At 33.2% G+C, this 13,833-nt stretch overlaps 2 protein-coding genes across 3 annotated transcripts; one reads left to right on the forward strand and one right to left on the reverse strand.

Moving 5' to 3' along the window:
• The first annotated feature begins 2,317 nt into the window (after positions 1–2,317).
• Positions 2,318–4,136, forward strand: LOC107959314 (protein slowmo homolog). 2 transcript variants are annotated; one of them, XM_016895340.2, is made up of 2 exons: positions 2,318–2,474; positions 3,380–4,136. In XM_016895340.2, the coding sequence occupies exon 2, from the start codon at positions 3,388–3,390 to the stop codon at positions 3,943–3,945; it is 558 nt and encodes a 185-aa protein (XP_016750829.2). In that variant the 5' UTR covers positions 2,318–2,474; positions 3,380–3,387; the 3' UTR covers positions 3,946–4,136. The 2 variants fall into 2 exon arrangements, with proteins under 2 accessions (XP_016750829.2, XP_040968988.1); XM_041113054.1 differs by lacking the exon at positions 2,318–2,474 and adding an exon at positions 2,501–2,774.
• A 563-nt stretch (positions 4,137–4,699) lies between these two features.
• Positions 4,700–11,432, reverse strand: LOC107959313 (outer envelope protein 80, chloroplastic). Its single transcript, XM_016895339.2, has 16 exons — positions 10,535–11,432; positions 9,481–9,574; positions 9,265–9,347; positions 9,061–9,158; positions 8,851–8,920; positions 8,604–8,697; positions 7,531–7,612; positions 7,371–7,406; positions 6,955–7,108; positions 6,739–6,879; positions 6,472–6,542; positions 6,246–6,324; positions 6,059–6,174; positions 5,727–5,874; positions 5,194–5,263; positions 4,700–5,081 (listed from the first exon to the last, which is right to left on the reverse strand). Exons 1-16 carry the CDS (start codon positions 11,108–11,110, stop codon positions 4,927–4,929), a joined length of 2,067 nt encoding a protein of 688 aa, XP_016750828.2. The 5' UTR covers positions 11,111–11,432; the 3' UTR covers positions 4,700–4,926.
• Between the last annotated feature and the right edge of the window lie 2,401 nt (positions 11,433–13,833).

Here is a 13,833-nt window from a genome sequence, read left to right on the forward strand (position 1 = left end):
GGTGTATGTGACTTTTAACTTAAATCTAAAAAAATATTTATAAATTATTCTTTAAAAACTATTATTTTATTTAAGTTATACAATGTTTACATAATTTTTATACTGCTATATTTAAAAGTTATTACTTATTTAAATTATATATTTTTATAAGTGTATTATAATTCATTGCGGAGCTTGATAACATGAAAGAATCCATGTACTATATGGTTCTAAACTAATATTATCTATCCATAATCATCATTTTAAATTGGCAAGTAGTAGTTGAAAGAAATGAAAGTCATTTGAATTAAGTTTGGGAGGACTTTATTTGAATACTACTCTGATTCGAACATAATTATATCTAAACTGTAAAACAGATGAATACATTTGTGGTTTATAAAATAACTGAAGATAAAATTGTTGAGGATGAAATTAATTGAGAGATAATTTTGTAAATAAAAAGTAAATTAAAGGATGAAAAGAAAAAAAAAGTGTATAAATAAGGGTAAGTTTTGATGTAGTTTAAATTGTAATAGTGATTAGAATATTTTATAACAATAGTTTTGTTATTTGAGAAAAGTAATAGAAATAGAAATAGAAATATAGTTATATGTTTTAATAGTGTATATAAAATATTTCAAATGATGTAAATTTAAAAAGTAGACCCATTACTCAGGTTTTATAATTTTAAAGATATAAATGTAAATGTACCCATTAAGTGGGTCTCACATGATTTAATTATATTTAAGATTATTATTAAAAAAAAATCATTCTATATTTATTATGATGATGAATATGACTTGAATCCTCTATTTACCTTTTACATACATAGTTTTTTTTATCCAAATTATACCACTCCATCCAAGCTAATAATTATGTCTTTTAATATATATACATAATTTGACTTGCCGCTGATTTATTTCACATAACATCTAAGTATTAATCAAAACTCCATTTGTGTTGTATTAATTAAACATCTAACCTTCAATATTAATTCTAAAATATGGTTTCAGCAATAAGTATGTTTAAATAATGACTTTAGCTCCTACTCTAATATTTATACTTTTAAGTTTAGTTGGACTTAATAATTTATTTTTAAATTTATTATATGGTGTAATTTGTATAATATAAAAATTAAATATTTTTTTCAATTATTTCATTTCCTTCTCCCATTTATCCAAACAAATAAATAAATATTTTTGTATTTAAAATTTTAATAAGAATCCATATAATGATACTAAAAGATATATACATATATAATTATTAAATATTAAATAGAAACAATATAATTTTTTTTTTTTTAAATATGGGTGGGTATAGATGGACCAGAATAGGATATTTAAATATATAAACGGATTTGGACAAAATTTGAAACTCATATTTTAAGTTAGGTGTGACTTTAGCAACCATATATACTATTATTACCATACATATAGACATGTTTTAGGGTTGAGCTATCCACTCAAATTTTGATTAAAATGCATGATGTTAATTAGATGTGATTGAAAAAAAGAATGGCTCTTAAACAAATTAAAATCCTATCAATTTCTTCTCTAAAATTGTAATGATAAAAAATAATATATATTTAATTTTTAGTAAAGATATATTAATGTAGTAAAGGAAATATTTATATATAAAATTACTAAATATTTGATAAAAAATTTTAAAAATATATATACGAGGAAGTCTAGAGGGACAGGGGTGAGGCATTTACAATAACAAGTAAAATTTGAAGTTAAAACTTCGAGTGGAACCCTTCATATTATTACCTGCAGAGAGTTTAAACCAAAAAAACAAGGCCTTAAATAAGGGTTTTGGAAACAAATAAGCCCATCTTAAAAACAAATCAGGCCTTGGACAGAGCCCGAATTCAAATAAAGTAATTTGTGCTAGCTGTAACTTTCATGTACATTCATTTAATGTAGAGTATTGATGTTATCGCCACTTCTCTTTTCTTTTTTTTATTTAAAATCAAACTTGGATGAATTGATGATATGGTGAAGACAAGACAACCCATAAAATACGATGAGAGAAATAAGCCCCAAATAACACCAGGCAATCAAAGCCTTGAAACTTAGGCGTCCTGGAGGGGCAGACGGCAGTCAACTTCACTAAAATTAGACTCAGATGGTAAAATAAATGAAAAATTAAATGTAATTTTGAAGAACATGGGAAAATCTTTCAACAAAAATTAATTTGGTCAATAATTTTTAAAATATTCATATTTACATCTATTGTAACCTCTGGTTTTTTTTTTATTTTATTTTTACATTGACTTGCCCTAAACGTATTGAAGAATCTAGAAGAGAAGAAAAAATTGGGCTGCAAGAAAATTCAACTCAAAAGGCCGGTCATACATACTCCAATAAAAACGACACCGTCAAGGTTCTTAGTACAGGCCCTGCCATCCATCACCGTCAATATCCAACTTTTTCCTCTTCTACATTTCTCAGATCTTTTTTAGGGCTTCACTCTCCTCGCTGCTTTTCTTTATGGTGCGTTTTATTCTCTCTGCTTTTCTTAATCATTACTGTTTATCATCTTCTTCTTCTTCTTCTTCTTATTATTATTATTATTGTTAATTGATCTTCATGCATTCTTCATGAATGTTTAATAATGATCACACTTGTAATCAACTCTAACTAATGGCTGGAGGCTCTTTTGGTTATACTAAAGATTATTTATCTGTCTTTTTCTTTTCCCTTCTTTTAAGATGGACTTGAGCTCGTGCTCTGGCATTTTTCTTTTTTTGTAATCCAATTGATACATGGGTTGTTCAGTTTTGGATGATCTATGTATGTAATTAATTTCTAGGTCTTTGTGGATTTTGGATGCTTATCTTTTAGATCGGTGTCCCCCCTCCCCCTTTTTCTCTTTGGTTTAAATTGTTTTATATTTTATGAGTTCAGGTTTTGCTGCTAAATTATGTCTAGAACACAATTTTAGCCTCTTTTGTTTAGATCATGATGAAAGTTCAAGAAAAAGATGCTGAATTGTTTTTAGAATTTCTTGTTTCTTTTAATTATTAGGGTTTAGCTCCTGGAGCTTGATTCTGTCATGTAAATTACTGCATAGTTGTATGAACTTTATGATTTTTAATTTGATAATGCTGGCACGAATGTTTGTCTGAAATGAATTTTATGCATGATGTGGATGATATTGTAGGCATCATAAGTAATAGCTATTATTTCTCAAATTTACACTTGATTGGAGATTGAATTTGAAGTTGACCAAGTTAATTTTTTAAAATTGCTGTGAAGAATACAAAATCCTGAATCAACCTGATTTCTGAATGTTAGTTCGTATTTTTTTTCATTTGAGATGAAGTGAAGTCTACCTGAATAATCATGGATGCACACTGTTATGTGGCCTGAGTTGTTGTTCTTTATCTATAAAACAGCTTTCGTGATGGTGAAAGCATATGCGCAAGAGCACATTTACAAACATCCATGGGAGCGAGTAACTTCTGCATCTTGGCGTAAGTTTGCTGACCCTGAAAACAAGCGTACCTTGTCTCATATTCTAGAAGTTGACACATTGAATCGCAAACTCGATCCTCTCTCTGGTAAGCTTTACACTACTCGGGCTCTTACCATCCATGCTCCAGGGCCATGGTTTGTTCGCAAAATCATTGGCCAGGACATCTGCCACTGTGTTGAATCAACAGTGGTTGATGCCCAATCAAAGTCAATGCAGCTTACAACCCGTAATGTCAGTCTTCAGAAGTTTATAGAAGTAGAGGAGAAAATAAGGTATGATCCTCACCCAGATAATCCAACAGGATGGACCATTTGTCGACAGGAGACCAGCATTCGTATTAAGCCATTATCAACTCTGGCATCCATGGCTGAGAAAGTGGAGCAACGATGTGCTGAGAGGTTTATGCAAAATAGTGTGAAGGGCAGAGAGGTTATGGAGAGGATCTGCAAGTATCTCGAAGCTGAATCTAGTGGGATGACTCTATAATTCTGACTGTGTGCACTTGAAGCTTTAATTGCTTCTCTTATAGAGTAGGAAATAAGTAACACAAGAATGCCAAGTTTAACTTTAATTTTGAATGCCCTTTTTAGACTTGGTGCAAATTTTGATGTAGTCCATATCTAATCTCCTACCGTAAAAGTTTATGATATTATAAATGCGGCAGTGCATTTTGCTGATAGGATTCAATTACTTTCGAAATCAGAGATGCTCTTTGGATCCCCATAATTTTGCACGTTAAACAAAACGCAATATCCTTTGGGCATTTAAATTTGGAGTATTCAAATTGTAAAACAAAGCTACTTATAATCTACTCCATTGGTTAGCACGTCCAAAGCATATGTCAACTGTATTGATTTAAGAGCAATGTTGATGGTAATCAACAGGTTACTAGTGAAACTAGGGGTCAATCTCCCCTAAATATTTGCTAGCTTTACTTGCACAACACAAACTCTAGTCTGCCAATATAGCCTTTTCTTTTCGTACTAATATTTTCCATTGATAACTCGAAATCTTGCATCTTTTTTAGCTAATCTCTCATAGAGGGCTCCCATGTTTTTTTATTCCTTTTTTTTCACTTTGGAATCCAACTTCAAAATCAATAAATCTTTTTTCTTCTTAACCCCAATCATTAAATTGAACAATTTTATCCCTGATATGCAAACAAACTATATTTGGCGGTCCAGAAGGTGAAACTTTAGGGTCAATGTAACGAGAGTGGGCACAGAATGGACGCATGAAATGCAGCAAAGCCAAAAAATGATGAGATATCGAATCCTGAGCTCCATACACTTATAGATCATGCCATTCATGACCCATGTTCTTTCTCCATAATATATCTATAAATATATTGACAATTATCATCAAAATTGTGAACTTGTGAAAGGCAATTAACATAAAAAAGTAAACACTTCGAAGCAGAAAGGTTCACGGCTTTCCATTGAGAAAATCCTGTGTGTCAAACCTCTCTTAGTTCCGATGGCCAACCCCAAAGTGAAACCTTTTTGCCTGCCTATCGTTAAAAGCATATTCGAGTCGCAAAGGCCCTAACGGTGAGTCCACTCGGATGCCAAAACCATATCCATATCCACTTCCAGGCTTATATCTTGCCCCTGCAGGATCACCTGAAAAACCAAAACAAAAAGTTCATAGGAAAGAAAGAATGTTACAAGGGCAGAGATTTCACAATCAGATTAAATAAAAAATGAAAACGAAGATTAATCAGAACAGACTTACCAGGCACACTGGGGCCTGACCATAGATCATGTCCGTAATCAGCAAAAATAACACCTTCCACAGGCCCCAGCTACACAACAGCAAAAATATAAAATAAGATAATCAACTGAATAGAAGAATTCTCGAAGCATTTTGAACTTTTTCTTGCATCTTTCCCACTCTTCCTTTTTCTTAAACTGTATTATCTTATTCCCATCTATCATCACTGTCAAGTCGGGATTGAAAAGAAAACAAAGAATAATGAAAATGGGTAAAACTGGAAAAAGAAAAAGGAGAGGCAATAGTGCAATTGAAGCAATGGAGCTTCAAAGGCCAGTGGCCTGTGCAGCACCACTGCAGCTGGAAGCAGTCCAATTGTGCTGCTAGACTTTTGCTGAACAGACACAGAACCTTGCTCCGAAACATGCTCATCACACTGTAATGGCTCTGCCAAACAGAGCCTTAAACACTAGCCTAGGTGCAAGGAATCCTTACAGCAAGCACAAGATACTCATGAAGCAACAAAAGAAGAGGCAGGATTTTTATGCACCCACCATTGGGAAAGAAACTTCACTAGATCCAACTACATAAGATCGTCCGGAGCCCACAGCACCTTCTTCATAACCTCTCACACTGTTTGTTCCACCAATAGCAAACGCTTCGTGAGGAGAAAAATTTCCCACCACTTTCCCACCAGACAAACTAGCAATAAAGAACAGAGCAAGTCAGCAAACCATATGGCAACACTCTCCAACTGTTTCCCCTTCAATTTCTTTCTTTGGATAAAAATTTAAGCTCAGGGATGATTACCATCCAAATATAAACCATTACAATTATAACATACCGTTCCATGAATTCATGAAAATGTAAATAATAAGCATAATACCTTAAAAGAAGGCGAGTAGGACCAATTTCAACACCTTTTCTTGCCCGAGCATTCACTCTGTTGAAGAACAACCACTCAGGCATGACAGGAAGCCCTTGTTCCATGTTAAATGCAAACTGCAAATGTAACAGAAGTTAGGCCCATCCATGTCAGAAGTGATGAAAAGCCACAGGGTGCAGATGCTAACCATGGAGGAACCTTGATCACCAGAACCAGTATAGACACATTCAAATTTAGCCACTAACATATCGTCGTAAGGCTTACCACTACATTAAGATTTCAATTTAGAAAACGGGGATTTAATAGATGATTAGAAGCAAGCAAATAAAATTAAAAGAATACCGATAACAGCAAACTAATGCTGTAAATGAATCTTATAGAAGCTATAAACACAAGGCCACAGACATACAAACCTTGCAGTAAGTGGGCTGCCATAGAAGTCCTTGATAATTGGATTTCCTTTTTCATCACGAGCACCAGCATGCTGCATGTTTATATATTATAAATAAATCATATAACTGAAACATAACCCATAATCCCCCAAAATATCAAATTCACGTTCAGAATTAAAGGTACTTGTAGGGTGCTACTTTCACAAACTTCTCTTTGAAGGAAAAAGAGAACAAACACCTAGCTGACCAAAAAAGAAAGAACCTATGGAGTGAAATAACATTCCATACCTGAAAAATAAGACCTGCTGTCCCACTCCATTTTGGCCTCAGTGGTCGACTAAACTCTATACCAGCTGTTACACGGCCAATGCTCAGACTGCTATTGTCATGTTGGTTACCATGCACAAGTGTCCCTGGGGTTCTTGAATTCTGTAATAAAAAAAAAAAAGAGCTCAATGTAGAAATCAACCTTCCAATTATTTAAAAAGTAAAAGCAAAACCCACCTGGATAATTATTGTTCTAGATGTCCTCTTATCATCTCCTTCAATCCATGGGTCTGTATAGTTAATGCGGAATATAGAGTCGATTTGGCCCCTCTCTAAGGAAATGTTAAGCTTTTGGTTTCTTCCAAACAAATTTCTATGAGAATATGCAAAGCTGCACATAGGACATAACAAATGAGACAAGATAAACAGCATAAAACATTGCATCAGATATATATATAGAAGACTCAAATTCCTCTCCCTTTAGTCTCAAGAACAATAGGACAGGAATCAAGCAATGCTAAAGGCTCAAAGCGACATAAACAGGTCAGTGAGATGAAACATAACATTTGTATGCACAAATCAAATGGAACCGCAAAAGGAGTAAGATGAATGGCACATAAGGAATCAGCCAGGAACTAAATATGCTATGTTACCTTCCAATAAGTCCTGATAAAGGGCCACTTGTAATCCTGCAAAATTACAGATCACTTGCATAAATATAACTTAGGATATACCACAGATAAATAAGTATGGACTTCAGTAACTAAATTAGGTAGAACATGTAGAATTGCAATTTAAACTAACATGACTTACCCGCTTGATATTCCACCACCAGCAGAAAAACCACCACTTGGACGTTCAACAACATTCATTACCAAATCAACTTTACCAGCATCTAAAATGTTTACAATCAAACGATAATAGACAAATAAATGCATAGAAAAACTCTGAAATTTTCTTTACTTGCAAACTATTATCGAAAAGATAAAAGAAAAAAAGCACGTCATGTGATGCCTTTAAAATCAATTAGCATCAAATCCTGTAAAGGAAAAAAACAAATGTATTCCGTTGGTTTCAAGTTTTCAACAAACACTTTATACTACCCTAGCAACTAAAATAAGTCTTTATGGCAACTGAAAAGTAGAAAAAAGAAAATTTTACTGTCGGACCATCAAAAATTTTGACTTAATCTAGTTGACACTTTTGCTCTTTTTCGGGGGACTATTTATCCCTTGTTTTCAGTTCCTTTATACTATTTTTTTTATTGCTTTTCATAATCTATCACACACACAAAAAAAAAAAAAGCAAGAACTAAAAGCACCTATAGTACAAAGCCTTTGTCTTCCTAATTTAATACTCAACTTTATTGCAGCAATCCTCAACCAACCAAAGCCAATATTCAACAGAACATGTGTTCTTAGAAGCATTGGAAATTTCTTTGGACCATACACTCAAAAAAGATACAAGAAACCTTTGTAAAAAGAAAGCGAGTATGGGAGTATTTCAGACAAATAAAAATGGTAGCCATATTCTAAAAGCTTAAAGGAAATTCCATGTCAATCTGTTCTCATATCTATTTTGAAGTCACTAAGAAAGATTTCCATCAATTACAATGGGAATAAACAAAGCAAATAACATTTAATTTGCTAATACTGCTGTTTACTATAACATGATTACGGTTACGCTAATCCATAATAAGAATCCAGAATAAAATTCAGTAGACATTCTTGCTATTGCATTATTATCAACCTGAAAATTCTGCATTAATCAAGTAAATGCATAAAACAATAAACCAAAAACTGACTAGGAGAATGCACATTAAATACATTTTCAGGAACACAACATACAATTTTGTGCAAGCTTCTTTAAAAGATATACCCACTCACCTCCAGCTGGTTGAGGAATGATACTGACATCTGCCATAAGACCCATAGTTGACACTGTATCCACATCTCTTTTCCCTTGAAGCATACTATACACCTATAAGAGGATCATTCAAAGGAAGCAACACAAGATAGTCAGGACAGTGGTGCTCACCACAAGCACTCTTCTTTGATAAGAATAGACTAGCTTCATGATTAATCATCAATTAAAAGTCAATGCATGTAACAAAAGCTGGACCTAGAGTCACACCTGTCCCTTCTTGGTAGTGAGTTGCCTAAGTATTGTTTCAGGCTTTGTCTTCCCTTTAGTTGGTTCACCACTGAAACAATTACAAGCTTTTGCAGTCATATATCGCAATACTAATAAATCCAAGAGTCTAATATACATGTTTGAGAGTCTGCCTATTTAAGTAAACACACACCCAAGTGTGGATAAAGCAAACTGAAGGAAGCTTCTTACGTCTTTCGATCAAGGAAGCGTATAGATATATTGTTGACCTCAGCTTCTGCAACTTGTAACCTTATAATACCTCCAGAAAAAATATCTACTCCAGAAACCTATAAGGGCAAAGGACAGTTTAAACAACATGGTTTGTCTTCAAAGATTAACAAATAGAACATTTGCACGTACAAATTAAAGAACCCAGAAAGGCAAGGTACTAACCAACCCAAAAAGACCACGTTCCATATACCATCCATTGATGGAATTAATTACTTCATCCAAACGCTTGAGATTTACCACTTTTCCTGCACAGCTTGACACCGAAAGTGAAAATAATGAAGGCCTCCTATGACCATAATTAACAAGCAGCTCATCAAGCTAATCATCTAAGAGCAAGTCCATCCATACTTAAGAATGCAAAAAAAAAAAAAAACTTACCATGTCCATCACGAAAAGCATCCTCAAGAAACTTTGATGGAAGAACATTGGCTCCTTCACAGACCAATCCGTGGAACTCCTGATTTGGTTCTACCTTATGCCACAAGAAGCCAATGTCAACCAAATCACTAATCAGTATTGTGTTTCTCCATGTGCCTAAGTTATAGGCATATAATGCCCAAGACAGGAGCAAAATGTTCAACTAAAAGTGAAAAAAAAAACTATGAAACATGAAAGGGCAGCCAAAACTAGCATTTATACTTTCGCTCGCAACATATGATTATGAGACTATCTCATTCTATTAAGTTTTCCCAGAGACACTCCATAAAGTAAGCATGTGCTCTACTTTACTGGAAACAGATGACAACAAAGACAGAACAAAGGGGGCACAGAACAGACAATTTACCTCCAATTCCCCAAAATTCTAACATAGAAGAATATACTAGTGCCAAAGAGATCACAGACCTAAGCCCCCAACTCCATCCCGACCATATAAAGACATATGTATGTGCATGTCTGGTGAACTAGTGGCCACTGTCCTGCAGTAGCAGCAGTCTCCAAGACTGCACTATGCTGCTACGACCCTGAGAATTTGAATCAGACTTGTAACAGCCAGAAGAAACATAGTAACAGTCTGTCATAGTCATAGTGGCCTGGGAACCTAACAGATGTTTTCCATTTCCAATCACAAGCCTTTTCTCCCCCTGTTTTTACTTTCTACTTCTGTTTTAGCCAAAACCATCCTTTACATTTCGACACCCTCCCTTTCATTGGTTTTCCCCTCTTTGCCTCACCAATAACGGTCTTGTTCCAAGGCTTACGGTCTTGTTCCAAGGCTTACGGTCTTGTTCCAAGGCTTTAAGACAAATTTCAGCTTCCAAGGCCAGTTTCTAGATTCAAATGGAATGCTATTCATTGCAATGACCTAAAACCTAGCAGCTCAACTCCATATCAATTCTCTATTTACAATCCTATGATTGTTCAAAACAAGTAGGAAAAAAATAGAAACGACACCAAAATGTAAGTAAAATGAATTTGGCTTGAGACAACATACTTGAAACACCAATCTGATACCATCCCGCGTGTCAACGGCCACAGGCATACAGGAAGAGAAGTAACCGCTATCGATGATCCGGTGGACATCTTCCTGAACCTCCCGCACAGTCAAGGCAGAGTTGGCTCGGCAAGCTTTCAACGCGGTAAGGGCTTCCATTTCAAGGTCTTTCCGCTCCAACTCCTCTCCATCTTTGTTCCTGACAAGAACCTCGCTTATCAAAACCCTCTCCTCGTCGTAACGACCAGTGGTAGTGGACTGTCCCTTCTGAGGCACCTCCGAGCCGGACTGAGTGGAGTCGGGAGAGTAGGGTTGAGACAGGGCCAAGGAAGCGGAACATAGCAGAGGCGCATTAACAAGGTTGTAGGTCTGGGCGGTTAGAGAGAGAGACGAACAGCATAGTAGGGGAGAGTGAGTGGATGTGGTAGGAGGGAGGGAGCGATTCCTGAGGGAGTGAAGAAGTTGGAAAAGGGAGTGACGAGCTCTGGAGAGGGGAGAGGCTAGGGTTTGGGAGGGAGGAGAGAGAGGGATTTTGAAAGAAGAGGAGGTGAAACAAACGCCATCGTTGCGATGCATTGCGGATGGGGATATGAAGAAATGAGTTCCTCAATACTCAAATACTATCTATGAGAAAGAATACTGCACAGCGTGCAACAATTTTGGGGGTTGAGAAATTTGAGGTGTTATTGTTTTAGTTATAGAAGGGAGGAAAGGAACGACATTAACATTAGTTGCCTAGTACTAGTATAACACAAACTCTCATTTTGGTTGGGCTAGGGTTTTTATGAAGCAATCAATCTAAACAGGTTTCGAGTAAAATTAGGATGAACAGCTCATAGGCCCTCCCATTTCTGAGTCCCTCAGCTCCCAAATTTTTTCCTCTCTTTCCCTGTCGAGTATTGGGTTTGTAATTCTATTGTGTTTATATCATATTTAAATGGTATAAAACTCATTAAACTATTAATAAATTTTGGTTTTGATTATTTAATTTTAAAGTTCAAAAATTTTTAGTGTATGTTTAGAACTATTCAAAATTTTTTATTTAAATTGTTATTAAGTTATTTTTTTAAAATTTGTTTAGCGAGTTTTAAGTGCCGATTCGATAATTAGTATAGTCAATCAAAACCTATCGACAAGTAGAAAAACACTAATTTAGATCCAAGTTGATATGATGGTTTGTGTCAGATATCAAAAAAAAAAGTTGTTTTGATTTGGTTCACTGATTCATGTTGTTAAAAGGTGTTTTATTTTAAAAGAAAATTTGATTATGAAAGAGAAAACAAAAGGGAGTTTTTAATTGGTGTACACAATGTAAATATAAAATATCATGTTGTAAAGATTTTAATAGTTAAGTGACTTAAATAAAAAATTTTAAATAATTTAATTACTATTTTATAATTTTTTTAAAATTCAAAAACTAGAATATAAACATATTAATGATTTAATGATTCAAGAATTATAAATTTTTAAATAATTTAAAATTTTAAATAAAAAATTTCGAATAATTTTTAATATTTTCAGTTACCAATGTTTGACCATCCGCTGGCTAACATGAAGTTCTAACAATTGGGTGTAAGGCGAAGCCCAACGGTTGACGACCAAAGTCATCCAACTTGAAAATGGCCGATGATCATTGACCAACAAAACCTTGATATAGTAGAGATCTGACTAGATTTTTTTCCTTTTTAAAGTAGGTGATAAGAAGGAATAATATAAGAAAGGAAAAAGGAAGAGTAGCGCAGCTTAGAAAGATAAAGGGGTCAGTAAACTTTGGGTTTGCCCTAAAAGATGACATATCCCATTCTGGAGCAATTCAAATAATGTGGCCATGCTCGGGATTATGTATTTTTAACATTATAGATTAAGATTTGAACCCTAATATTTAATATCAGCATAAGATTTTCTTTACAACTCACTCCGTTAGATTGTTGGTGGTTTAAGAAGAAAGAAACTTATCAAATTGGGACCATCTAATTTCTCTTTTTCTTTTTGAGGAAGCCCCTACTGGACCATGGGAAAAATTTTAAAAATAATATATATCTATGTTTATATATATGAAATTTCCCGTCGATTTAAGAATATAAATCTGATTTTCATTATAAAATTTCGAAACCATCTGAATTTATATATATATAAATAATATATATCTATGTTTGTATCTATAGAGATGCTCATCTCTCCATATAAAAAATGTTTTCAAGTTTTACCAATACGCGCGACACTTCTATTATATGCTTCCAAATAAAAAGTTCTTAAGGATTTAATTTTAAAAATTTTAATAAAAATGTTAGATATTTAGTAAATCCATATAAATATTGGTAATGTCTTAAATATTTCAGTAAATTCAAAATGTTAATTGTTTTGGTAAAATTTTAGATATTTTAGTAAATTCATATAAAAAATGATAAATCAATAGAAATTTTTATAAAGTCTTAGATATTTTGGTAAATCCAAAAAAATATTGGCAAATTCAAATCATTAAAAATATCGGTAAAGTCATAAAAATTTTGGTAATTGTTAAGAATTCGTATAGGGTTAGAAAATTTGGAAATATTGATAAAATCTTAGAAATTTTGGTGAAGTCTCATAAATATTTGTAAATCTATAGAAATTTTGACAATTTGTTAGATATATTGGTAAATCCATAGAAATATTAGTAAATCGTCAAATATTTTGGTAATTCCTTAAAAATTTTGGTAAATGGTAAATCATTAGATATTTTGGTAAAGTCAGAGAAATTTTGATAATTGTTAAGACTTTGTATAAAGTTTAGAAAATTTGGAAATACTTGTAAGATCTTAAAAATTTTGATAAAGTAACATAATATGTAAAAAATTTGGTAGATTTTTAGATATTTTGATAAAACATTACAAAATTTGGTAAACCTTATAAATTTTGGTAATTTATTTGGTATATCAGCAAATCATTAGAATTTTTTGTAAACTATTGGATATATAGGTAAATTGTTAGATATTTTGGTAAATCCTTAGAGATATTGGTAAAGTCTCATAAATATTGGTAAATTGACGGAAATTTTGGTAAATCGTTAGATATTTTGATAAAGTGATAGAAACTTTGGTAATTGTTAATACTTGGTATGGTGTTTAGAAAATTTGGAAATATTGGTAAGTAGAAATTTTGGTAGATCGTTAGATATATTGGTAAGTTCTTAAAAATATTGGTAAATCGTTAGATATTTTGGTAAAGTTGAGGAACTTTTGGTAATTGTTAAGACTTTGTACATGGTTTTGAAAATTTGAAAATATTGGTAAAATCTTAGAAATTTTGGTAAAGTCTTA

Source organism: Gossypium hirsutum, chromosome A05 (genome assembly GCF_007990345.1).
Source record: "Gossypium hirsutum isolate 1008001.06 chromosome A05, Gossypium_hirsutum_v2.1, whole genome shotgun sequence".
Lineage (NCBI taxonomy): Eukaryota > Viridiplantae > Streptophyta > Magnoliopsida > Malvales > Malvaceae > Gossypium > Gossypium hirsutum.

Coding starts and splice junctions, on each gene's coding strand:
- LOC107959313 (XM_016895339.2), bottom strand. CDS start 11,110: ATGCATCGCAACGATGGCGTTTGTTTCACCTCCTCTTCTTTCAAAATC. Junction 7,613..8,603: donor CATTCCTCAACCAGCTGGAG/GTGAGTGGGTAT, acceptor TAAACATTTTAG/ATGCTGGTAAAGTTGATTTG. Junction 5,264..5,726: donor GTGAAGTTTCTTTCCCAATG/GTGGGTGCATAA, acceptor GCTGTTGTGTAG/CTGGGGCCTGTGGAAGGTGT.
- LOC107959314 (XM_041113054.1), top strand. CDS start 2,747: ATGGGTTGTTCAGTTTTGGATGATCTAT. Junction 2,775..3,379: donor TTCAGTTTTGGATGATCTAT/GTATGTAATTAA, acceptor TCTATAAAACAG/CTTTCGTGATGGTGAAAGCA.